Raw genomic sequence first — 25,794 nt, forward strand, 5'->3', positions numbered from 1 at the left:
ATATTCTCAAATTTGCAAATTTATGGCGAATATTCGGCCAAAAATATGCAAAATATCGCGAATTTGAATATTGCCTATGCCGATCATCACTATTCGTGACTAATTATTTCGTAACGAAGTGCATCTTTTTGGAAGTAGCAGGGGCAATGACAGGGAGCTGCGATAGCGCCGCCCCCCCATCATTGTACCCTTCAGATGCCACATTCATACATAATCACGGCATCTGACTGTAAAAACTGTGTAAAATGAACAGTAAAAATGTTTTTTTGCAAACTTACTGCCTCTATTTGTTCACGACGAGTCAGCCGCAACCATCTTGCTTGAAGATCTGGTGTGAAATCTCGCGTGGCGCGAGATGATGTCATCACGCCAGCCTACATCACCACGAACAGGATTTCGGACAAGATTTTCAATCAAGATGGCGGCTGGCCGCCCATTGCGAGCAAATGAAGGAGGTATAATTTTATTTTATTTTTTTACACTATTTCAGGTTAAATTGATTTGCTAACACGAAGCACAAGGAAATTCGGCTTTGAGGCAAATCAAATTTAACCTGAAATTCGGATCAAATTCCACTTCATGGGACTCAATTCGCTCATCTCTTCCCTCATCCCCTGATGATGATGATGATGAAGCTTCCTCTTCTCCTGGCTCCCATGTACGATCAACTACATCATCATCCAGTACTGTCTGCAAGTCACTGATGTCACCCTCACCAGTCTCATGGCAGCGTCCCTGACCACTCGCACCACCTGCTCCCACACGACTCTCATCATTGCTACTTGCCCTTCTACAGGAGGAAGCAGTGGATCTCTCCTCCAAATCTGGGCTGGGCAGTATTTGATGACTGTCCTCAATAAGCTCGTCCTCACTGAAAATCAGAGCACAGCTGGCAGCATACAATACTTCACAAGTAGAAGGAGCAGAAAAAAAAAGTTCAGGACAGGTGGGGTCACAGAGCTTGTTCCTGGGCCATGCCAACTAAGCGTGATGTCAGAGGAAGACTGAGTTAACCATTCAAGGACAGCTGGGTTGTTGGTCAAAACACAACCGCTGAATGACACTGGCAACTTTGGCCTGTTGCTGCGACTGCTGCTACCACCCCCTCTACTTCTGCTGCTACTTCTGCCAGCTCCATAAAAAATTTTTTGCCACTGCCCATTCCCTTAGAAGGTTCTGGCACCTGTCTGTCGGACATACTGTACAGTAAGTTTAAGTGTAAAATAGCAGTAGAATTAGATCGCTTTTTCACCCCAATTACAGAATCAAGACGTTATAGAATTACTTAACTATAACACAATGTGGACACCTTAATATCAGTTTTAAAGTAGACCTTTCACCAGAATAAAGTATCTAAACTGACTATACAGAGGTGTAAAGCGGCACCCAGGGATCCCCCTGCACTTACTGTTATCCCCGGGCGCCGCTCCGCTCTCCGGTTATAGCCTCCGGTATGTTCATAGTTAGGCTCCACCCAGGGGAACCTGCCGCGGTCTCCTTCTCCTATGCTGTAGCGCTGGCCAATCGCAGCGCTCAGCTCAAAGCCTGGCTATGAGCTGAGCGCTGCGATTGGTCAGCGCTACAGCATAGGAGAAAGAGACGCCGGCAGGTTCCCCTGGGTGGAGCCTAACTATGAACATACCGGAGGCTATAACCGGAGAACGGAGCGGCGCCCGGGGATAACAGTAAGTGCAGGGGGATCCCTGGGCGCCGCTCTACACCTCTGTATAGTCAGTTTAGATACTTTATTCTGTTGAAAGGTCCTCTTTAATAGACCACTTTTTCACCACAATTATACAGTAGAATCAAGGCCTAATGGAATTACTTATCTATAAAACAAGATGCAAAACCAAATAACTGTAAAAATGGAAAGATCTGCATCTGTTCTGTGCTTTTGACTTGCACCTTGTTTTGGCTAACAATAACTGATGGAAATAACTGACTAAATAACTGAAGTGAGAACTTGGCTTAGGCTACTTTCACACTCGCGTTTGATGCGGATCTGTCTTGTATCTGCACAGACGGATCCGCACCAATAATGCAAACACTTGTATCCGTTCATAACGGATCCGTTTGCATTATTCATTAAAAAAAAAGTCTAAGTCAAAACGGATCCGTCTTGACTTACATTAAAAGTCAATGGGGGACGGATCAGTTTTCAGTTGCACCATATTGTGTCAGTGAAAAATGGATCCGTCCCCATTGCCTTACATTGTAAGTCAGGACGGATCCATTTGGCTCCGCATCGTCAGGCGGACACCAAAATGCTGCAAGCTGCGTTTTTGTAACCGTCTAAAAAACGCAACGGAGACCAAACAGAGCCAAATTGATGCATTCTGAACAGATCCTTATCCATTCAGAATGCATTGGGGCTGAACTGATCCGTTTTGGGCAGCTTGTGAGAGCCCTGAAACGGATCTCACAAGCGGACCCAGAAACGCCAGTGTGAAAGTAGCCTTAAAGGGAGTCTGTCACCTACCTGACCGGTTTCAAACAGGTGACATTGTTCAGTGGGGCACAAAGACATGACACAGATGTTACCCGTCGTTTTTATCATATGCTAATGAGCCATCGCAAGTGCCCAGGGGCGGAGAGTTTTCTGAAAGTGCCCAAGTTCCCCCGCCTCACTCGTGCCTAACTCCGCCCCTCAGTAAGCTCAGGCCAGCCCTGTGGCTCTGTGACATCATATTTCCCTATAGGCTGTCCGCGCATCACTGCCGGGCCCGGGCATGCGCAGTGTTCTGCCCACTGTGGTCAGAGGCACAGAGATATGCAGTGCGCATGCGCCAATTTCACGCCAGTAACTGGTGCATGCGCACTCCATATCTCTGTCCCTCTGCCCACAGTGGGCAGAAAACTGTGCATGCCCAGGCCCGGCAGTGATGCGCGAACAGCCTATAGGGAAATATGATGTCACAGAGCCACAGGGCTGGCCTGAGCTTACTAAGGGGCGGAGTTAGGCACGAGTGAGGCGGGGAACCTGGGCACTTTCAGAAAACTCTCCGCCCCTGGGCACTTGCGACGGCTCATTAGCATATGACAAAAACGACTTTTTGGGTGATTTGAAGCATCTGAAGAACTAAACACGGATAGCATCTGTTGTGCCCCATTGAACAATGTCACCTGTTTGAAACCGGTCAGGTAGGTGACAGACTCCCTTTGACTGTTAACACTTTATAATGATAATCACAGAGCTCTAAAATTACTTATTGCAGCAAAAACCTAAGTTATTTTCCATAAAGAAAAGTTGAAACTTTGATTTAGAGTCTGATTCACCTGATAAATATCATAGTATTTCAGCATCTTGTTTACATCTAAAGGTCCAAAACCATTTTCTCAAGACTAGAGATACCATAATAGACTGTTATTTGTACTCCTAAAAGTTCTTATTCTTCTTAATCTTTTATTTTCTACAGTATAGTCAATTAGTTATAGGAAGCTTCAACCATAGTTGTGTATTTTGGAATTGAAGAGTTGAGTTTTTGGTCACCTGGTCACCAACTCTTTCCTGTTTCCTCCGACTTTTATGTTCATGTCTATAAATTTTTGCATGTTACTCAAGAAAACAAAATTAAGGAACTCCAGTCCTGACCACTTAATCACAAACAACCCCAGGAGTGCAAACTCTCACTTAGGGTTACTATTCATTTCAATGACACTCCCACTAGAAAAAAACAAGTATACAAGCATAGTAAAATATACAATTTTGTAAGTAAAATATCATTTTGATAGTTCAAACCAATGCAAATTTCAACTAGAAATCGAACATCTGTAAATACACACAGGAGATTTCAGCAGAACACGGACATTTAGTTATAATTAGTGTTGAGCAATGTTGACTACGATTAGATTTGGCTGTTTCACACAATTTCACAAAGAAATTCACTTTGCGATGAATTACTTGATCACAAAGCAGATTTATTTGCAAGAAATGGGTGTAATACCGGGGAACGGTCCCCTGTCATTGAACCCCTCAGATGCCGCCTTCATTGCTAATCGTAGCATCTGAGAGAAAAAATTAGGGCTTTCAGGGGTTAATCAGTAAAAAAAAAAACTTATCCATTTGAGTGCGAAGACGACACCACGACCATCTTGATTGATGATCCCGCACAAAATTGACCAGCTTCCTGAGCTCATACATCACCATATACAATATTTTGTGTGGGATCTTCAATCAAGATGGCCGCTGTGGCCTCTTCGCGCTCAAATGGATGAAGTGAGTATGTTTTTTTTTTTTTTAATGCAATTTCAGGAAAAATTGATTAGTTACCATGAAGCACGAGGAAACTCAGCTTGGCGGCAAATCAAATTTTCCCTGAAATTTGGATCGAAGTCCACTCCAGATACTTCGATACGTTCAACCCTAAATATAATCTATAAATCTAAATGTATCATGCCTTCTTTACTGGCTAACTGAATGTACTAAAGATGCAAATCTTTGGGGCCAGCTTAAATAGGCCTCTTTCTTAGGCCTCATGCACACGACCGTGGTGTGTTTTGCGGTCTGCAAATCGGATGCGGACCAAAACAACGGCCGTGTGCATGAGGCCTTAGGCACACAATGACAATGAAAAATAGGACCTAAGATATATCATGAAAATTTGCATTTTTGCTAATCACATAACTACAATTAATGTTTCAAACCAAACTGATGTAATAGAAATGTTTTCTGCGATATATATCGCAGAGACTTCAATAGCTAATCGAACATAAATGGGCAAAAGTACATTGGTTTGGGGGAAATGGTTATCGTTATTGATGCGTGTAGCAGGTTGGAGAACAGTACTGGGCTAACTAGCATTGATTTTATACAGCTGTATGCTTTATTCCCTGCACTAAACACTGTGCCGGTCACACTTCTCTGATGCATATTTCTATTATGTTATAGTGTTCTCTCTAAAGGCATTGCCTGAAATTTAACTTCTCAACCCCAGTGCCCAGAGTTAAAATGTAAAATACACGTAAATCATACAACAAGCCATTTCTGATTGTACCCCTGCATGCAGTTGACCAAAATAATAGAGGGTAGAAACAATAAATTCTACAAGCACCAATTACTCACAGAAAAATGTCAGAACAAGGGTGATCTTACTGCCCTGAATAAAAGACTGAAGGGCAAGGAAGATTATTTTTCAGCAAGCCATGTTTGGAGTCATTCCAACCGAGCAGTGAATAATGTTCCTCACTTAGTTTCATGTTACAAAGAAATTTGTTCAGAATGCTAAAAGCAAATGGTGCAATCACAGTAGAAAAATACTCTCTGCAAAGACATCAGCAAGATGAATCTTGTATTTCTAATCACTGCTCCAAGCTATAAAAATAAAACAAAATAAACCTTTCCTAAATCTGCAGAACTTCTGATTTCTTTATGTATAATTATCATTATAACGCACAGAAAAAGAAACTGTAAAGAATTGGAAATTCAAGTAAGGCATGTAAGGTTTTTATAAGGTGGTAGTCACTCTACCCCTAATGCAATAATTAATTAAGGTACGGTAGACTGTGATATTATATCTTGGCTTAGTAGCCCCTTGTAACAAAAAGGGAAACATATATATGGCATTGATCATTCATTTTCACACAAAATTCCTATACATGGTTTTGCCATATCTACAAAAGACAGCACACATTGGCCTAGATTTACTGTGGCTACGCCTAAAATCTGTTTAAATAGTGGAATAATTTGCACAACTAAGGTTTCCATACTTTTTTATGACTTACTCAACGAGAAGGTGAGGCTGCATAAGAAGGGGTGGGACTTCTTGGTTAAGGGGCTGTCTCAAAGTAAGCCATTCAATAGTTGGTAGGAACAAGACAAAAGGGTCTATCCCTACGAATACATAAAATTTTCACGATACAAAGTGAACACTCCTGCACATAAGTTATTACTGCCCACTAGAGATGTCCCGAACTATTCGCCGGCGAACATAGCTTGTTCGCGTTCGCCGCGGCGGGCGAACATATGCGATGTTCGGTCCGCCCCCTATACGTCATCATTGAGCAAACTTTGACCCTGTACCTCACAGTCAGCAGACACATTCCAGCCAATCAGCATACCCTCCCTCCCAGACCCTCCCACCTCCTAAAAGAAAGCAAGGATGGCAGCCCTCTTAGATTCGTTCTGAAGCTGCAGTGTTAGTTAGAGCAGGGAGAGTGCTGCTGCTGCTGAATTAATAGGGAAAGCGTTAGCTAGGCCAGTGTTCTGTGTCCACTCCAGTCCTCAAAGACTCATCTGCTGTAAGGACAGCATCCTGACAGCACCCCAAAAAGCCCTTTTTAGGGCTAGTACATCAGTCTGCTTTTATTTATTTATTTTTTCTATATATATATTGCTGTTGCCTGCCCGTGTGTGAGAGGCCACAGGCCACAGACTGTACTGTGTGCACACCACTTATATCGGGTGGCACAGTACCTTGCAGATAAAAAGAGTCATTTAATTTTTCCTCTGTAATATAATTGCAGTTGCCTGCCAGTGAGCGTCAGGCCCACAGATTGTACTGTGCCCACTGCCCACCACTCATATAGGGTGGCACAACATCTTGCTGTTAAAAAAGTCATTAAATTTTTCCTCTGTAATATAATTGCAGTTGCCTGCCAGTAAGTGTCAGGCCCACAGACTGTACTGTGCCCACTGCCCACCACTCATATAGGGTGGCACAGTACCTTGCAGATAAAAAAGTCATTTAATTTTTCCTCTGTAATATAATTGCAGTTGCCTGCCAGTGTGTGTCAGGCCCACAGACTGTACTGTGCCCACTGCCCACCACTCATATAGGGTGGCACAGCATCTTGCTGTTAAAAAAGTCATTTAATTTTTCCTCTGTAATATAATTGCAGTTGCCTGCCAGTGAGCGTCAGGCCCACAGATTGTACTGTGCCCACTGCCCACCACTCATATAGGGTGGCACAACATCTTGCTGTTAAAAAAGTCATTACATTTTTCCTCTGTAATATAATTGCAGTTGCCTGCCAGTAAGTGTCAGGCCCACAGACTGTACTGTGCCCACTGCCCACCACTCATATAGGGTGGCACAGTACCTTGCAGATAAAAAAGTCATTTAATTTTTCCTCTGTAATATAATTGCAGTTGCCTGCCAGTGAGTGTCAGGCCCACAGACTGTACTGTGCCCACTGCCCACCACTCATATAGGGTGGCACAGCATCTTGCTGTTAAAAAAGTCATTAAATTTTTCCTCTGTAATATAATTGCAGTTGCCTGCCAGTGAGTGTCAGGCCCACAGATTGTACTGTGCCCACTGCCCACCACTCATATAAGGTGGCACAGTACCTTGCATGCATAGTACCACTAATCTAAAAAAAAATGACAGGCAGAGGCAGGCCACCCCGCAGGGGCCGTCATGGTCGTGGTGCTGTGATTTCCTTTGGCCCTAGAATAATGCCCAGTGTTCAGAGGCCACGTACCCTGAACTGGAAAAATTCTGAGGACATAGTTGACTGGCTTACACAGGACACCCAATCTTCTACAGCTTCCGTTCGGAACCTTGACGCACCATCCTCCTTCAGCTCAGCTTCGGGCACCTCTCAAGTTACCACTCGCCCGCCTGCCGCCACCACTAACACTAGCACCACAGCCACTTCACTTGATCTGTCAGAGGAGTTATTTACACATCAGTTGGAAGAAATGAGTGATGCGCAACCATTATTGCCAGAGGATGTAGATAACAGGGATATGTCTCAGTCAGGCAGCATTACACACATGGACGTACGGTGTGATGATGATGATGTTGTGTCAGATACAAGTGAAGCAGTTGATGATGATGATGTGTCCATGGATGTCACGTGGGTGCCCGCTCGAAGAGAAGAAGAACAGGGGGAAAGTTCAGATGGGGAGACAGAGAGGAGGAGGAGACGAGCTGGAAGCAGGGGGAGGTCGTCGCAAGGAGCTAGTGGCACAGTCAGACAACCTGTATCGGCAGCCGGGGTCAGCCAGACAGCACGCCAATCAGCGCATGCTGTTGCCACCACCAGAATGCCGTCATTGCAAAGCTCAGCAGTGTGGCATTTTTTTTGTGTGTCTGCTTCTGATAACAGCGATGCCATTTGCAACCTGTGCCAAAAGAAACTGAGTCGTGGGAAGTTCAACACCCACCTAGGTACAACTGCTTTACGAAGGCACATGATCTCACATCACAAACGCCTATGGGATCAACACATGAGTACAAGAAGCACCCAAACTCAAAGCCACCATCCTCCTCCTGGTCCAGCATCTTCAGCCACGTCAACCACTGCTGTCCTCCTTGCCCCCTCTCAACCACCCGCCACTCTGCCTCTCACCTTCAGCAGTTCCTGCTCATCTGCCCACAGTCAGGTGTCTGTCAAGGAAATGTTTGAGCGTAAGAAGCCAATGTCACAGAGTCACCCCCTTGCCCGGGCGTCTGACAGCTGGCTTGCCGGAACTCTTAGCCCGCCAGCTTTTACCATACAAGCTGGTGGAGTCTGAGGCCTTCAAAAAAATTGTAGCCATTGGGACACCGCAGTGGAAGGTACCCGGCCGAATTTTTTTTTCACAAAAAAAAATCCCCAACCTGTACTCTATTGTGGAAAAGGAAGTCATGGCATGTCTGGCACACAGTGTTGGGGCAAGGGTCCATCTGACCACTGATACCTGGTCTGCAAAGCACGGTCAGGGCAGGTATATCACCTACACAGCGCATTGGGTAAACCTGCTGATGGCTGCCAAGCATGGAATGCGTGGCTCTGCAGCTGAGTTGGTGACACCGCCACGACTTGCAGGCAGGCCTGCTGCCACCTACTCTACTCCTCCTACTCCATCCTCTTCGCTAACCTCCTCGGCTGAGTCCTCTTCTGCTGCTGCGTCTTGCTCCACATCAACTGCACCCCCCAGCTCCCCAGGGGCTATTCCACATCCCGGATATGACAGTGTCACGCCGTCTTGGGGTTGACTTGCCTGAAAGCAGAGAGTCACACCGGAACAGCACTCCTTTCTGCCCTGAACGCACAGGTGGATCAGTGGCTGACCCCGCACCCACTGGAAATCGGCAAAGTGGTGTGTGACAACGGAAGCAATTTGTTGGCGGCATTGAATTTGGGCAAGTTGATGCATGGCACATGTGTTGAATCTGATCATACAACGCTTTGTGTATAAGAACCCAGGCTTACAGGACGTCCTCAAGCAGGCCAGGAAGGTGTGTGACCATTTCAGGCGTTCCTACACGGCCATGGCGCACTTTTCCGATATTCAGCAGCGAAACAACATGCAAGTGAGGCGCTTGATTTGCGACAGCCCGATACGTTGGAATTCAACACTCCTAATGTTCGACCGCCTGCTCCAACAAGAAAAAGCCGTCAACGAGTATTTGTATGACCGAGGTGCTAGGACAGCCTCTGCAGAGCTGGGTATTTTTTTGCCACGTTACTGGACGCTCATGCGCAATGCCTGTAGGCTCATGCGTCCTTTTGAGGAGGTGACAAACCTAGTCAGTCGCACCAAAGGCACCATCAGCGACCTCATCCCATTAGTTTTCTTCCTGGAGCGTGCCCTGCGAAGAGTCCTGGATCAGGCCGTAGATGAGCGTGAAGAGGAAGAGTTGTGGTCACCATCACCACCAGAAACAGCCTTATCGCTTGCTGGACCTGCGGCAACGCTGGAAGAGGAGTCTGAGGAAGAGGAGTCAGAGGAGGAATGTGGCTTTGAGGAGGAGGAAGACCAACCACAGCAGGCTTCCCAGGGTGCTCGTTGTCACCTATCTGGGACCCGTGGTGTTGTACGTGGCTAGGGGGAAGAACAGACGTTCAATTACATCAGTGAGGACGAGGAACGGGACATGAGTAGCTCGGCATCCAACCTTGTGCAAATGGGGTCTTTCATGCTGTCATGCCTGTTTAGGGACCCTTGTATAAAAAGGCTGAAGGAGAACGACCTGTACTGGGTGGCCAGGCTACTAGACCCCCGGTATAAGCAGAAAGTGGCAGAAATGTTACCGAATTACCGGAAGTCGGAAAGGATGCAGCAGTTCCAAAACAAGTTAAAAAGTATGCTTTACACAGCGTATAAGGGTGATATCACAGCACAACAGGAATCTAACAGGGGAAGAGGTGAAAGTAATCCTCCTCCTACCACGACGGCAAGGACAGGACGCTTTACAGACGTGTTGTTGATGGAGGACATGCAGAGCTTTTTAAGTCCTACGCATCACCACAGCCCTTCGGGGTCCACCCTCAGAGAACGACTCGACCGACAGGTAGCAGACTACCTCGCCTTAACTTCAGATATCGACACTCTGAGGAGCGATGAACTGGGTGTGCAGGCTTGACCTGTGGCCTGAGCTATCCCAATTTGCGATAGAACTTCTGGCCTGCCTCGCTTCAAGTGGCCTGTCAGAAAGGACCTTCAGCACAGCAGGAGGTATTGTCACTGAGAAGAGAAGTCGCCTAGGTCAAAAAAGTCTAGATTACCTCACCTTTATTAAGATGAATGAGGCATGGATGCAGAAGGGACTGACAGGCAGAGATGCCTTGGGCTAAAAATGGTCCCCTGACGCTGCTGTATTTAATCTCTGCATGCCGGATGACTTGCTTGCTTGACTTCTCCGCCACCAACTAGGGTTCAAGCCGCAATGTTTTAGAACACTTTCTGCCTGGAAAACATCTTTCTGCGGCTGCAACAATACCTAATTTTTCAGGCATGTGTACATGCCTAATTTTTCTGGCCTCTGGTGCTGCACTTTGGCTGCAAAAACAAAAAAAAAGGCACATACATGTGTCAATTCCCCTTCATGATCGTTACCTTGTTGTGGTGAAGGGGCTTGAGTATCACAATGAAGCGATCACCTCTATGAGTGTGTTGGCAATGTTCGCACACCCCAGATGATAAGGTCGTTGCTTCATTGTGAACAGACCAAAAGCAATTGGCTGGATAATTTTTCATAGAAAAAACATAAATTTTCTTTGAGATCATCTAAGGTGATCATTAAAGCCTACTAGGCCAACAATGGGCCCACACTGCAGAATCATTGTTTTCTGGGTCACTTAACTGTCACTGAACTACCTCAGCACGACCATAGGCTTTAAAAAACCGCCATCGCCTGCAATCTCCCAAACGTGCGCACGAGCACAGTCATCACTACACCAAGATTGACGCATAGAGGAATAAAATTTATGTCATAAGTGTGTCAACTATTGACAACTCTTTGCGGTTGTTTGCGGTGCGTTAAACGGGGAGTTTGGTCTGTCAGAGTTTGGTCTGTCACTGTGAAGCGGGCGTAACCCTTACACTACCTGATCGATACAACATCATACCTGATCGTATACACACACTGGATGTTTTAAAGCACGTTATTCCAAACAATTTAGGAATGTTAGGTGATTTATGCCCTTTATGGATTAAAACCCGACTCTGTGTCAACTACGTAATTTTCCATGGGAGTTTTGCCATGGATCCCCCTCCAGCATGCCACTGTCCAGGTGTTAGCCCTCTTGAAACAACTTTTCCATCACTATTGTGGCCAGAAACAGTCCCTGTGATTTTTAAAATTCGCCTGCCTATTGAAGTCTATGGCGGTTCGCCCGTTCGCGAACATTTGAGTAAATTCGCCCGTAAGTTCGCCCGTTCGGGAACGGAAAATTTTATGTTCGCGACATCTCTACTGCCCACCTATAAGTATTTTTATCAATATTATGTCAGCATTACTTTATTTAAGCTCAGCATAGCTTCAATGTGTTTCATCCGTACTTTATCAGTATTGTCATCAGTATTTTCCATCATGTTGCAGATGCAATATTAATGGGACAATAATAATACGACTTCAATAGGTAAGGCAGATACGAAGCGGCACAAGCACTCCGTCGTTTATTTTATATTGTATGACATTCATATTATTTTTGGCTTTCAGTGATTTTTAAGGCACCTATTAAGTCATCCTACAGCATCTGGTGGAGCCCTGTGAGTGGAATGCATGTGGAACACTTGAAGAAATACTGAAGTCATTATAGAAGAACAGAATAGCAGTAGCCCCCTATTGGGAACATTCTCCATTGTAGATTATGGAGTCAATACATACAGTAATTGTGTATGTAGATTACAGAAAATGCCACAAACGTTGGGTATGTCAAATGAGATGTAAAACCTCTGGAAAATCAGTTGTGGAAAATGAGTTGCGGATCTGCAGCAACGTCTATAAAATATTAACTGCAAAACTGCAGATGAGTTTAATGTGGATTTGGCTACAGATCTGTTGTGAATTTCACCATCTGCATTGTAAAGGGTGAGATCTACACAAGAAATTCGCTGTACAAACAAACATGCTGCAGATTTTAAATCCACACTGTCAGATCATTTACGTTGTGGTTTTTATCTGCAGTGTATAGATGAGGTTTTCATCCATTTGGCTGGTACTGTAAAAGATTTTATTGCATGTAAGTCCATGGCGGCAAGTCCAGGCTACAGTCCAGTGTGCAAGGAGATTGACTATCCTTCTGAAGTTTGGGTGGGTTTCCTTCAGGTACTGTGGTTTCTTCCCACACTCCAAGCACATACTGATAGGTTAATTGGCGTCCTATTAAATTGCTCATGTACAACAATCTCTATGTGTGTTTGCGTCACTGTTTTCAATCGATCTCACTGCAGTATGAGACGCTTAATACAAAAACAAAAAAACTTTATTTAATTACTATAAAAGAAGGGGAGAACTAAAACTCTGCTTACTAAACACTAATCAGTTGTGCTCAAGCAATGTAGTCATTTTGAAGGTCTCAGCCCTGGGCTCAAACTGTTGTTTGCAAGACACCTATCAGTCTGCACAGTGTATCAATGTGTAATACATCGGCCCTAAGCTCACTAATTACAGTTAAATAAGCACCTCTCAGTTGTGCCCATTAAGCTCAAGCAATGTAACTAATTCAATGTATCAGCCATAGGCTTTAATTGCTGTTTGTATGCCATCTATCAGTTGTGCTCAAACAGTATAACAATTTATAATATATCGATCCTAAGCTGACTGATTGCTACTAAGCACATCTCAATTGTGCCAAACCAGTATATCCATTTGTGGTGTCTCGGTCCTAGGCTCAATGCTTTTCTACATCATGTGGTGTGTCATCAGGAGCCCTAACCACACATTCAAGGCTCAGAAAGTGTTGAATTCTCCTAGCAGAAAACCATGGCCTGTCTCTTACAAGCCCAATGTCTGCAAGGCTAAGAGATCTTATACCAAATTATATTTCTAGCAGCCTAGCGTGGCCCCACTCTTTCAGAGGCAATGCTATTGGCACCTGTGCGGCCGTAAGGCGGCCGCCAAAAGCCTGGGTGTTTATACAATATAGCTCTGCCCCCTTTGCGCAAAAGACCATGCCCCTCCAAGCGATAGGCCATGCCTCTAATGCTGCGGTCCTGATGGAGAATGAGCGTCACGATCACAGACACTCTTCATAAGGCACCGAGGTATTCTTTAAAAAAAAAAAAAGGGGGGGGCATAAGAAATCCCCAGCAGTAACAGACAGGGAATAATAGGCAGATAAAGTAAATGGACCATTGGGGACCGGTATAGTGGGATCTAGAGAGTTAGAATCGTTTTATAGGATGCTCATCATTACTCAAACACAGATGCCATCACTTCCACACCAGTATGTCACCCAGAAAATTACTACCAACAGGAATGGTAGTAATTTCATTAAAATACTGATACTCCAGATGTGTAACATATTGGTGCAGCTGACACATATATACTAGATAGAGGTGCGGCTAATATCAACATATAATCTCCATTGTTCTTTTTTTCAAAAAGATATAAGGTCCGTATAACCCAGTATAAGGACCAGGATTCTGTACATCATACTCAGAAAATTGATCTTGGTAACCAGGCATTTATGTATTCCTAGTTCCATACCAGGATAGGGGAATCCCTTCTGTTGTAATAATGACCACTATATCATAGTATACCTGTAGACTACTGTCCTCATGTTATAAGAAACAAGTATATGAGATGTGGTCATTTAAACCTTCAGGCCGCACCGTTTTCAGGCAGAAAGTCCATTGTGCCACTTTCTGCAGAAGGCCCTTATCAAAGTCACCTCCATTCCCTGGAATTTGATGTCTCCCAGGTCACCCCTATGAAATTCAGTGACATGACGAGCCATCGGTGTATCAGATCCATTCCTAATATCATTCAAATGTTCCCCAATCTGTTTCCTGAACTCCCTCAGTGTTTTCACTACATACTGGGAACCACAAATACAAGTGGCCAAGCAGACCAATCCTGTCGTTTTACAATTAATAAATGTCCTGATATTATAAGTGCGACCTGTAGTTGATGTCCTGTTATTATAAGTACGGCCTGTAGTTGTACTTGTAAAGCTGTTACCTTTCATAATAGATCCACACATAATACATTTGCCGCATTTGTATGTGCCCTTCAGTGGGTTATTAAGCCAGTGAGACGGTTGGGGACAAGAATTATTAAAGCTGTGGACCAACCGGTCCCTCAAATTCCTTCCTCTGTGATATGTTAAGGCAGGGGAATCTCCTACAAGGTGTCCTATCTCCGGGTTTGCCCGAAGGATCCCCCAAAGAGTATTTTCCTTACTTGATCATGGGCTTCATCAAAGTCCCCTATAATCCTAATGGATTCCGAACCATCTGGCGAACCTTAGGATTCAGGAGGGATTCCGTATCGCTTGCTAAGGCATGCTGATATGCCTGATTCAACACTTTTAAGGTCGATAGAGGCAAAACGGAAGTCTCTTAGGGAAGAGCAATCGTGACATAATCACAAGTACTGACCCTTTGGGATGCCACGTTTAAGGGCTGCGGGATGACAGCTCTCCCATTGTAGTAAACTATTGGTTGCTGTCTTTTTCTAAAGAGGCGTGTCCCAATATTACCGTTCATTTCCTTGTATATAGTGAGATCCAGGAACGTTATTTCGGACGGATGGATTCCGGATGTGAAGAATAAGCCCCAATTATTAATATTTAGGCATTGAACAAAAGACTCAAAGGTATCAGCATTACCCTTCCACAGCATCAGTACGTCATCAATATATCTCAACCAGAGAACTATCAATGATGCATATTCACTGATGTCATCCCCGAACACCACCTCTCGTTCCCATCTTTCTAAGTAAAGGTTTGCGTATGTGGGGGCACAAGGGCTCCCCATCGCAACATCCTTCACTTGATAGCATATTTTTCTGTCAAATAAGAAGTTACTGTGTTCGAGAATGAAACTCATGAACTGAAGTACCAGCTCATTGTGCGGCCATAGATGGAAACCTCTCTCCTGTAGGAATACCGCAACTACATTGCATCCCTTCTGATGGGGTATTGAGTTATACAGTACCTCCACATCTAAGGCGACTTTCACACTACCGTTCAGAGAGGATCCGTCTGATGTCTGCTCAGACGGATCCGCTCCTATAATGCAGACGTTTGTATCCGTTCAGAACGGATCCGTCTGCATTATAGTTTGAAAAAAATTCTAAGTGTGAAAGTAGCCTGAACGGATCCGTCCAGACTTTACATTGAAAGTCAATGGGGACGGATCCGTTTGAAGATTGAGCCATATTGTGTCATCTTCAAACGGATCCGTCCCCATTGACTTACATTGTAAGTCTGGACGGATCCGCTTGCCTCCGTACGGCCAGGCGGACACCCGAACGCTGCAAGCAGCGTTCAGGTGTCCGCTTGCTGAGCGGAGCGGAGGCTGAACGCTGCCAGACTGATGCATTCTGAGCGGATCCACGTCCACTCAGAATGCATTAGGGCTGGACGGATGCGTTCGGGGCCGCTTGTGAGCCCCTTCAAACGGAGCTCACAAGCGGACACCCGAACGCTAGTGTGAAAGTAGCCTTAGCTGGCTAACATCATGACTCCCTATTCAACATGTAAGCCATCCACCTTTTTAATAACCTCCATAGAATCTCTAACGTAAGATGAAAGGGAAATCACAATTGGTCTGAGTATGTGATCTACATAGGTGCTAATCGGCTAAGTCAGACAGTTAGTCCCCGAATCGATAGGTCTCCCTTTGAGCAGCACTAGGCCCTTGTGTATCTTGGGGAGACAATAGAAACAAGCCATTTGTGGAAGTGGAGGTAATAAAAAAGGCACACTCAGATTTACTGATAAGCCTAGGTTGAAGAGCCTAGATTAGGATATTGCTTAATATACTGCGATCAGATGGTAATGGTTTAGTTGGAAGGGTGCTGTAACAGGTTTGGTCATTTAAGATGCTAAGACACATCTGAGTATATTGTTGATGATCCATAATGACCTTGTTGCCCCCCCTTATCTGAGGGTTTAATAACAATTGTGGGATCGAACTCAAGTGTCACAAGTCCCTCCCTTTCAACTAGTGTCATGTTATTATGGCCAAACCTCCCACCTTCCAGATGACCTGACTGGTCTACAACCACCTTAAGGAACACGTCATTTGGTGTATTGTCACTCCGCGTGAAGGGGGCGGAGCTATATTGTATAAGGACCCTTTTGGTGGCCTCCTTACGGCCGCATATGTGCCGATAGCGTTGCCTCTGAAAGAGTGGGGCCACGCTAGGCTGCTAGAAATATAATTTGGTATAAGATCTCTTAGCCTTTCAGACATTGGGCTTGTAAGAGAGGGGCCATGGTATTCTGCTAGGAGAATTCAACACTTTCTGAGCCTTGAATGTGTGGTTAGGGCTCCTGATGACACACCAAATGATATAGAAACGCGTTGAGCCTAGGGCCGAGACACCACAAATGGATATACTGGTTTGGCACAATTGATATGTGCTTAGTTAGCAGCAATCAGTCAGCTTAGGGCTGATATATTATAAATTGTTATACTGTTTGAGTACAACTGATAGATGGCTTACAAACAGCAATTAAAGCCTATGGCTGATACATTAAATTAGTTACATTGCTTGAGCTTAATAGGCACAACTGAGAGGTGCTTATTTAACTGTAATTAGTGAGCCTAGGGCCGATGTATTACACATTGATACACTGTTTGCGCAGACTGATAGGTGTCTTGCAAACAACAGTTTGAGCCCAGGGCTGAGACCTTCAAAATGGCTACATTGCTTGAGCACAACTGTGTTTAGTAAGCAAAGTTTTAGTTCTCCCCTTCTTTTATAGTAATTAAATAAAGTTTTTTTGTTTTTGTATTAAGCGTCCCATACTGCAGTGAGATAGATTCCTATTAAGTTGACCTTAGTTGTGTGAATTTCAGATGGGGAATTTAGATTGACTAATGTTAATGGTGACAATCTCTGTGCAGAGCTTCATAATATGTTGGCGCTTTATAGACACTGGGAAGTAAGAAAAATAATACATTTTCAGTAAAACAATTATATCCTTATAGTACTTATTTTACTAATGGCAAAATAAACACATGACGTACTGTGATAGATTTCTCAGAAGATTCGTAACATAATTACATATCATGGCACTGGAAAGGTCTTGCATATAATAAAAATGTAACAGAAGTTTTATCACAGTGCTGCCACAGATAAGTTATAGCAATATGAATTTCTAAAATTATTAACCTGACAAATAGCTGACACTTACCGGAACAAGAAATTTTTTAATCTCTTCCAGGGCATGACTCATACGTGAATAAGCTTCTCCCGGTGGAGCAAATACTTCAATTAATACGTGGAGTTCATCACTCAAGTGTGCATATTTTGCCTCTCCACTCTTCCTTAATTCTTCTTCCTGGCATTTAAATAAATGAGATCTTTTATTTTCATTGATTTACAACAAAAGGGCATAGTCATAAAAGAACCAGTTGAGAATAGAATGTTTTGGGCAGTGAATGGAAAGACTCGAAGTAATATGTGCTTAAAAAAATCCAATAGGCTTAAGACAAATGCAACCATCAAATAAGAATGTCAGAATGGCAATGTACTGCTTGTAAAGGAAAAATATGAGCTTTATTAGAGGTGTTATTTGACAACATATTTGTCCTACAAATGTGTTAGGGTTTTATTACAGATTCTGTTTTGTAGGAGCTGACTACCCATAGCACTTACATGCCTCTGAATACTATTCCAAGATACTATCCTGGATAACAAAAAGGTAATTGGTGTCCATAGATGTATTGGGGAGCAGTGTAAAAGTTGTATTTGGGCCATCTAAGAAATCTATAGTTACCAACAGTTACAATGTTGCAGGAAAGATCCTGACACAAGGGAAAACCTTTAACTAATTTGAATCCCACAAAGAACAAAGGTGCAGTCCCTGAGTTTGGGACATTTCGTAAACTGTGGTGACAATTTATTGCAAAAATGATGTGGTGACCTAGTAGTGTGAATCCCCACCACCTACTATTGATTGCTTACTCAGTTCTCCCCAAATGTACTCCTCCTGACACGATCAGTAAGAAGTCTGGCTATAGGGATGTTTGACCAGGGTTCCCCCTATACCCCCTACTTCTCAGTCTTCAATCTGCAGTATTTTTCTGTTGTATCTTTTACCTTCTTATGAGATGGTTGGGAGTGCCACACTACTCACCAGTTATTGCACCTTCAGAACTACATACAGTACAGGGAGTGCAGAATTATTAAGCAAGTTGTATTTTTGAGGATAAATTTTATTATTGAACAACAACCATGTTCTCAATGAACCCAAAAAACTCATTAATATCAAAGCTGAATATTTTTGGAAGTAGTTTTTAGTTTGTTTTTAGTTTTAGCTATTTTAGGGGGATATCTGTGTGTTCAGGTGACTATTACTGTGCATAATTATTAGGCAACTTAACAAAAAACAAATATATACCCATTTCAATTATTTATTTTTACCAGTGAAACCAATATAACATCTCAACATTCACAAATATACATTTCTGACATTCAAAAACAAAACAAAAACAAATCAGTGACCAATATAGCCACCTTTCTTTGCAAGGACACTCAAAAGCCTGCCATCCATGGATTCTGTCAGTGTTTTGATCTGTTCACCATCAACATTGCGTGCAGCAGCAACCACAGCCTCCCAGACACTGTTCAGAGAGGTGTACTGTTTTCCCTCCTTGTAAATCTCACATTTGATGATGGACCACAGGTTCTCAATGGGGTTCAGATCAGGTGAACAAGGAGGCCATGTCATTAGATTTTCTTCTTTTATACCCTTTCTTGCCAGCCACGCTGTGGAGTACTTGGACGCGTGTGATGGAGCATTGTCCTGCATGAAAATCATGTTTTTCTTGAAGGATGCAGACTTCTTCCTGTACCACTGCTTGAAGAAGGTGTCTTCCAGAAACTGGCAGTAGGACTAGGAGTTGAGCTTGACTCCATCCTCAACCCGAAAAGGCCCCACAAGCTCATCTTTGATGATACCAGCCCAAACCAGTACTCCACCTCCACCTTGCTGGCGTCTGAGTCGGACTGGAGCTCTCTGCCCTTTACCAATCCAGTCACGGGCCCATCCATCTGGCCCATCAAGACTCACTCTCATTTCATCAGTCCATAAAACCTTATAAAAATCAGTCTTGAGATATTTCTTGGCCCAGTCTTGACTTTTCAGCTTGTGTGTCTTGTTCAGTGGTGGTCGTCTTTCAGCCTTTCTTACCTTGGCCATGTCTCTGAGTATTGCACACCTTGTGCTTTTGGGCACTCCAGTGATGTTGCAGCTCTGAAATATGGCCAAACTGGTGGCAAGTGGCACCAGTTGACTTTTCTCAGTTCATGGGCAGTTATTTTGCGCCTTGGTTTTTCCACACGCTTCTTGCGACCCTGTTGACTATTTTGAATGAAACGCTTGATTGTTCGATGATTACGCTTCAGAAGCTTTGCAATTTTAAGAGTGCTGCATCCCTCTGCAAGATATCTCACTATTTTTGACTTTTCTAAGCCTGTCAAGTCCTTCTTTTGACCCATTTTGCCAAAGGAAAGGAAGTTGCCTAATAATTATGCACACCTAATATAGGGTGTTGATGTCATTAGACCACACCCCTTCTCATTACAGAGATGCACATCACCTAATATGCTTAATTGGTAGTAGGCTTTCGAGCCTATACAGCTTGGAGTAAGACAACATGCATAAAGAGGATGATGTGGTCAAAATACTCATTTGCCTAATAATTCTGCACGCAGTGTATGTGCAAAAAGTCTGATATTCACTTACATGTAATACCTGTTTATTGCCCTTTTCATGCATTTCCTTTTCTGAATTGTTGCTGCATTGTTGTTGGGAATTATGTTGTTGGACTTACACTCAGTTATATTCTGAAAACATTTTGAAAAAGTCTAATCTGGCACAAATGCATTCTTCACATGCATAGCTGACACTTTCTTAGTATCATTTTACACTGCATAAAGGATGTGCAAGTAGAAACCACAATGTCCAAAAATAAGGAAGGAATTTTGATGAACCGCAATAACGGAAAACAATTTAAACGTTTTACTGGTTTGTCAATAGAAAGCTATATGATTTATGGCAGACATCCAAGATGAACATTAGAAGCTTAATTGTTTGAAAAGTGAAATTAGCAAATTCTGTACCCAGGCAATAGCAACAATAGCCTTAAAGAAGTGGCATCAGCAGAAAAACGCAGTAATGTCAAAGCAAATAATTGTATTATTTGACAACTGATGGACATGTATTTCACGACCATCTGCTAAAGGTCACCCTTGTCTAGGCCTCCCAAAATGGCCATTAAAATGTCTTCCAATGTGCCTAATGCTAACTGAGCACTTCCTTCCACTCATCCCAACACTTTTAACTTTACTTTTTGCTGGACCACATAAAAGTAAAAACCATCATGCAAATTCTGATAAACATCAGGCAGACTAGCAGGAATTTCTCAGCATGAACGTTCTGAAAGGACGTGAATTAGCATACATAAATTATACTTTTTTCCCCTACACTCAGTGGCGCACCTACAGGGGGGGTCCAGCGGGTCTGGACCCCCCCTAGAACAACCAGCCAAATTATTTTTTTTAATCCTTCAAGGCCGCACCGCCGATCGCCACAGGCGGCGCGGCCCTGGATGTAATTGCGGCGGCGGTGGTGGTGGGGGGGTCGGGGGGGCAGTAGGAGTACTACGAGATGAGCGCTTCCATTGTGGAAGTGCTCATCTCCATATCTAATCCATCTGTATCGCCGTCCTTAGGACAGCGATACAGATGCCTGTGCTGTGCTGTGGCAGGGGAGGAAGAGGTGTGTCCCTCCCCTGTTCTTCTGATAGGCCACAGGCACTAATGCCGGCAGCCTATCAGAGGCCGGCTCAGGCGGCGCGATGATGTCATCATCACGCCGCCTGAGCCGGGCAGCACACAGCAGGGACACAGGCCGGAAGAGCCTGCATCGCATCGCTGCTGATGGAGGTAAGTATCAGTGTATTTTATTTGATTTTTTTTTTTTTGGAGGGGGGGAGCTGGCACTATGGGGGCACTAAAGGGGAGAACGGCACTATGGGGCATCTGGTGGTACTTTTTTTTTGGGTGGCACTTCTTACTAGCACATTATGGGGGGGGGGGGCACCATGGGGGAGAGGAGCACTATGGGGGCTCTAAAGGGGCTTTTTTTTTTTTACACATTATGGGGGGCACTATAGGGGAGAACGGCACTAGGGGGCATCTGGTGGAACTAAAGGGGCATTATTTGGGGGGCACCATGGGGTAGAGGAGCACTATGGGGGCTCTAAAGGGGCTTTTTTTTGACACATTATGGGGGGCACTATAGGGGAGAACAGCACTATGGGGCATCTGGTGGCACTATAGGGGCATTATTTGGGGGCACTATGGGGAAGTGGGGGTTCTAAAGGGGCCTTTTTTTCTTATTGGCACATGGGGGCATTATGGCATCTGGTGGCACTAAGGGGGCATTTTTTACTGGCACATTATGGGAGATACTATAGGGGAGGGCGGCACTATGGAGGAGTTGAGCACTATTGGGGCATATGGTGGCACTTTGAAGGGGCATTTTTTACTGGCACATTATGGGGCGGCACCATGGGGGAGAGGAGCACTATGGGGGCATCTGGGGGGGGTCTAAAGGGGCTTTTTTTATTGACATATTATGGGGGCACTATAGGGGAGAATGACACTATGGGGCATCTGGTGGCACTATAGGGGCATTATTTGGGGGCACTAAGGGGAAGTGGGGGCTCTAAAAGGGCCTTTATTCTTATTGGCACATTATGGGGGCATTATGGCATCTGGTGGCACTAAGGGGGCATTTTTTTACTGGCACATTATGGTAGGCACTATAGGGGAGAGCGGCACGATGGGGGAGAGGAGCACTATTGGGGCATATGGTGGCACTTAGAAGGGGCATTTTTTACTGGCATATTATGGGGGACACTATGGGGAAGGGGGAGAGGAGCACTATGAGGGCATTTACTGGGGCACTATATAGGGGTATTTTATACTGGCATACATTATGGGGACATTAGCTCAACAGCGGGCACTAAGCGGGGGTATTTCATGTACTGTCATATTGTAGGGAGAATTATTAGTACTAGGAGGTATTATGTGGAGCTTTGCTAATACTGGGGGGCTATGAGGAACATGATTACTAGTATGGGCACTATAGGGGCATTATTACTACTAAGTGTGCTCTGGCAGAGAATTATTTCTATTTTGGGGAGCACTGTTACTTTGGGGGGCACCCTGCCACAGTATCAGCTTAGCACAATAATTTTTGGGGGACATTATCTTTATACTATTAGTGTCTGGGCGCAGTTATTTTTTTAGAGCACTGTGTGCCAATAATTGTTAAAGGGGGCAGTATCTGTGTGGTAGTAGTATTTCCAGGGGGACTGTTTCTACAGTATAGTATTGGGGGCACAGCGGGCACAGTATTGGGGGTGGCAGGAAAGGGTGTTCAGAAGATGTGAAGATGATGGAAATGTGGGAAACTAATGTCTGTTTGTTAATCTCTGCAGAGATGGGAGATGGCTGAAAAATCATCATGGCGGTCTGGTCTGAATGGAGAAGATGAGGAAAGAGAACGTCTACAACAAAGGTGACATCACTGGATGTAAGAGGTATCTGGCGCCATGTAGGAGAGGAGATGCTCCGGCTGCTTCCCCTGCCATTTGCAGAAGGAGGATTCAGAGCTGGGTGAGGACGGTCAAGGGGGGCAGCAGGCCACGGGCGGGTGGCAGATGGTGGGGGGAACCACAGGCCTTGAGCAGGATCTGGGGAGGGAGGAGAGCGGAGGAGCTTCCTGGCTGTAGCCTGCTGTCTATTGTATAATGTGAAGCAGGCAGTGCAGCCAGGACAGACCTCCCCCACTCTCCGTATGATGTGTAGAGACAGGCCGCAACTATAGAATGTCAGCTGTACAGTGTTTGTTGGGAGTGGCCTATTATATGTAGGAGGGGCTTTTAATAATGGGCGGGGCCCAAAAATACGCTGCATTGTTATTTTCCTGCAGAGCTTTTAGAATCGCCAAGTAAAAGAATCAGCGCAACACACTACACCCCTTCCCTGCATTTTTAATTATAAAGGGGGCTTTGAAAAATTGAATTAGCACAGCGCACTACACATGCCACATTTTTTTGCCTTTCGGACCCCCCCTAGACAAAATTCCTGGGTGCTCCCCTGCCTACACTTCATTAAAAAGTTAAGGAACTCTAGAAATGAATACAGTACAAGAAAAAAGCTTAAACATAGTATCTAGTGTTGATCGAGCACCAAAGTGCTCGGGTGCTCTGACGCTAGAGTAGAACACATTGGGATGCTCGGGTGCTCTACAGAGCACCAGAGCACAATGGAAGTCAATGGGAGAACATGAGCATTAAACCAGGCACCCCCTGCTCTGAAGAGGGGAGGGTGTCTGGTTCACAGGAAAAGGTCAGAAATTGATGGAAAACCACTGAAATGGTTCGGGATGTCTGGATGCATCTTGGATTCCCAGGTCACTGCTGGGAACGATGTTGTCCGATCAGTACGCCACTTTTACAGACTGACAATAATACGCACAAAACTGAAGATAAAATCGATTTTAGAGGAAAAATTGTTAGGAAACATTCTTTCCTGTATATTTACTTGTATATAAAGTGCAAGTGCTGCCAAAAATTACAAGGAAGAGGCACTCCGATACAACCTGTATATCACATAATGGAGGGCCTCATTCACATTGTGGTACAATTGTTCATGTAGTGGGACTCCTACACTCATAAAGCCTATGCACTAAGTGAATGGGCTGCCAAAAATTACAAGGAACCGGCACTCCAATACACCCTTTATTACACGTAAAGGAGGGCATCATACACACCCTTGAAAAATTATGATTGATGGCCTGATGGTGACTAGTGCAGGGGCAATATTCAAATTTGCAATATTTCTTGAATATTTGGTTGAATATTTGTCATGAATCCGCAAATTCAAGATTATTTTCTTGATCGCGAAAAATCAGCAATGTAATATTCGCGTAATGCGCGCGAAATACAGGCATGGGTCACTATAGCTACATTTTTCAAGCTGCTAAAAGTTTCCTGAGACTGGAGAAAATGGTTGGCATGGCAGAACATTACAATAGCTTTTCATGCAGATAGAGTGCTACAATATATTTGGGATTGCAAAATCGGCACTAATGATGCAAATATTTTGGCGCAATACGTGCAACTTCACATTTTAACAGGTCTGACTACTTATTAGTGATTGGTGCACTAAGTATTGTTGTGAATTTCTGACATCACAGCACTATGTATGTATGTACGTATGTAGCATACATACATACATACAGTGGGATGCGAAAGTTTGGGCAACCTTGTTAATCGTCATTATTTTCCTGTATAAATCGTTGGTTGTTACGATAAAAAATGTCAGTTAAATATATCATATAGGAGACACACACAGTGATATTTGAGAAGTGAAATGAAGTTTATTGGATTTACAGAAAGTGTGCTATAATTGTTTAAACAAAATTAGGCAGGTGCATAAATTTGGGCACTGTTGTCATTTTATTGATTCCAAAACCTTTAGAACTAATTATTGGTACTCAAATTGGCTTGGTAAGCTCAGTGACCCCTGACCTACATACACAGCTGAATCCAATTATGAGAAAGAGTATTTAAGGGGGTCAATTGTAAGTTTCCCTCCTCTTTTAATTTTCTCGGAAGAGTAGCAACATGGTGGTCTCAAAACAACTCTCAAATGACCTGAAGACAAAGATTGTTCACCATCATGGTTTAGGGGAAGGATACAGAAAGCTGTCTCAGAGATTTCAGCTGTCTGTTTCCACAGTTAGGAACATATTGAGGAAATGGAAGACCACAGGCTCAGTGCAAGTTAAGGCTCGAAGTGGCAGACCAAGAAAAATCTCGGATAGACAGAAGCGAATGGTGAGAACAGTCAGAGTCAACCCACAGACCAGCACCAAAGACCTACAACATCATCCTGCTGCAGATGGAGTCACTGTGCATCGTTCAACCATTCGGCGCACTTTACACAAGGAGATGCTGTATGCAAGAGTGATGCAGAGGAAGCCTTTTCTCCGCCCACAGCACAAAAAGTGCCGCTTGAGGTGGCCTAAAGCACATTTGGACAAGCCAGCTTCATTTTGGAATAAGGTGCTGTGAACTGATGAAACTAAAATTGAGTTATTTGGCCAGAACAAGGGGCTTTATGCATGGAGGAAAAAGGACACAACATTCCAAGAAAAACACCTGCTACCTACAGTAAAATATGGTGGTAGTTCCATCATGCTGTGGGGCTGTGTGGCCAGTGTAGGGACTGGGAATCTTGTCAAAGTTGAGGGACGCATGGATTCCACTCAGTATCAGCAGATTCTGGAGACCAATGCCCAGGAATCAGTGACAAAGCTGAAGCTGCGTCGGGGCTGGATCTTTCAACAAGACCACGACCCTAAAAACTGCTCAAAATC

The 25,794-nt window shown here is 44.2% G+C and overlaps 1 protein-coding gene across 2 annotated transcripts in view; it reads right to left on the minus strand.

Annotated features, from left to right (window-relative positions):
* The window catches only part of KHDRBS2 (KH RNA binding domain containing, signal transduction associated 2), a 519,297-nt gene that overhangs the window by 162,102 nt on the left and 331,401 nt on the right, over positions 1 to 25,794 (minus strand). For both annotated transcript variants that reach the window (XR_005778300.1, XM_040428614.1), the window contains exon 4: positions 17,527 to 17,673. Coding sequence is in view for 1 of the 2 variants with exons in the window: in XM_040428614.1 (XP_040284548.1) it covers positions 17,527 to 17,673 (147 nt within the window). In the remaining variant the exon portion in view is untranslated. The remainder of the gene's footprint in view (positions 1 to 17,526; positions 17,674 to 25,794) is intronic.

The sequence above is a fragment of the Bufo bufo genome, chromosome 4 (genome assembly GCF_905171765.1).
Source record: "Bufo bufo chromosome 4, aBufBuf1.1, whole genome shotgun sequence".
In the NCBI taxonomy this organism is placed as follows: domain Eukaryota; kingdom Metazoa; phylum Chordata; class Amphibia; order Anura; family Bufonidae; genus Bufo; species Bufo bufo.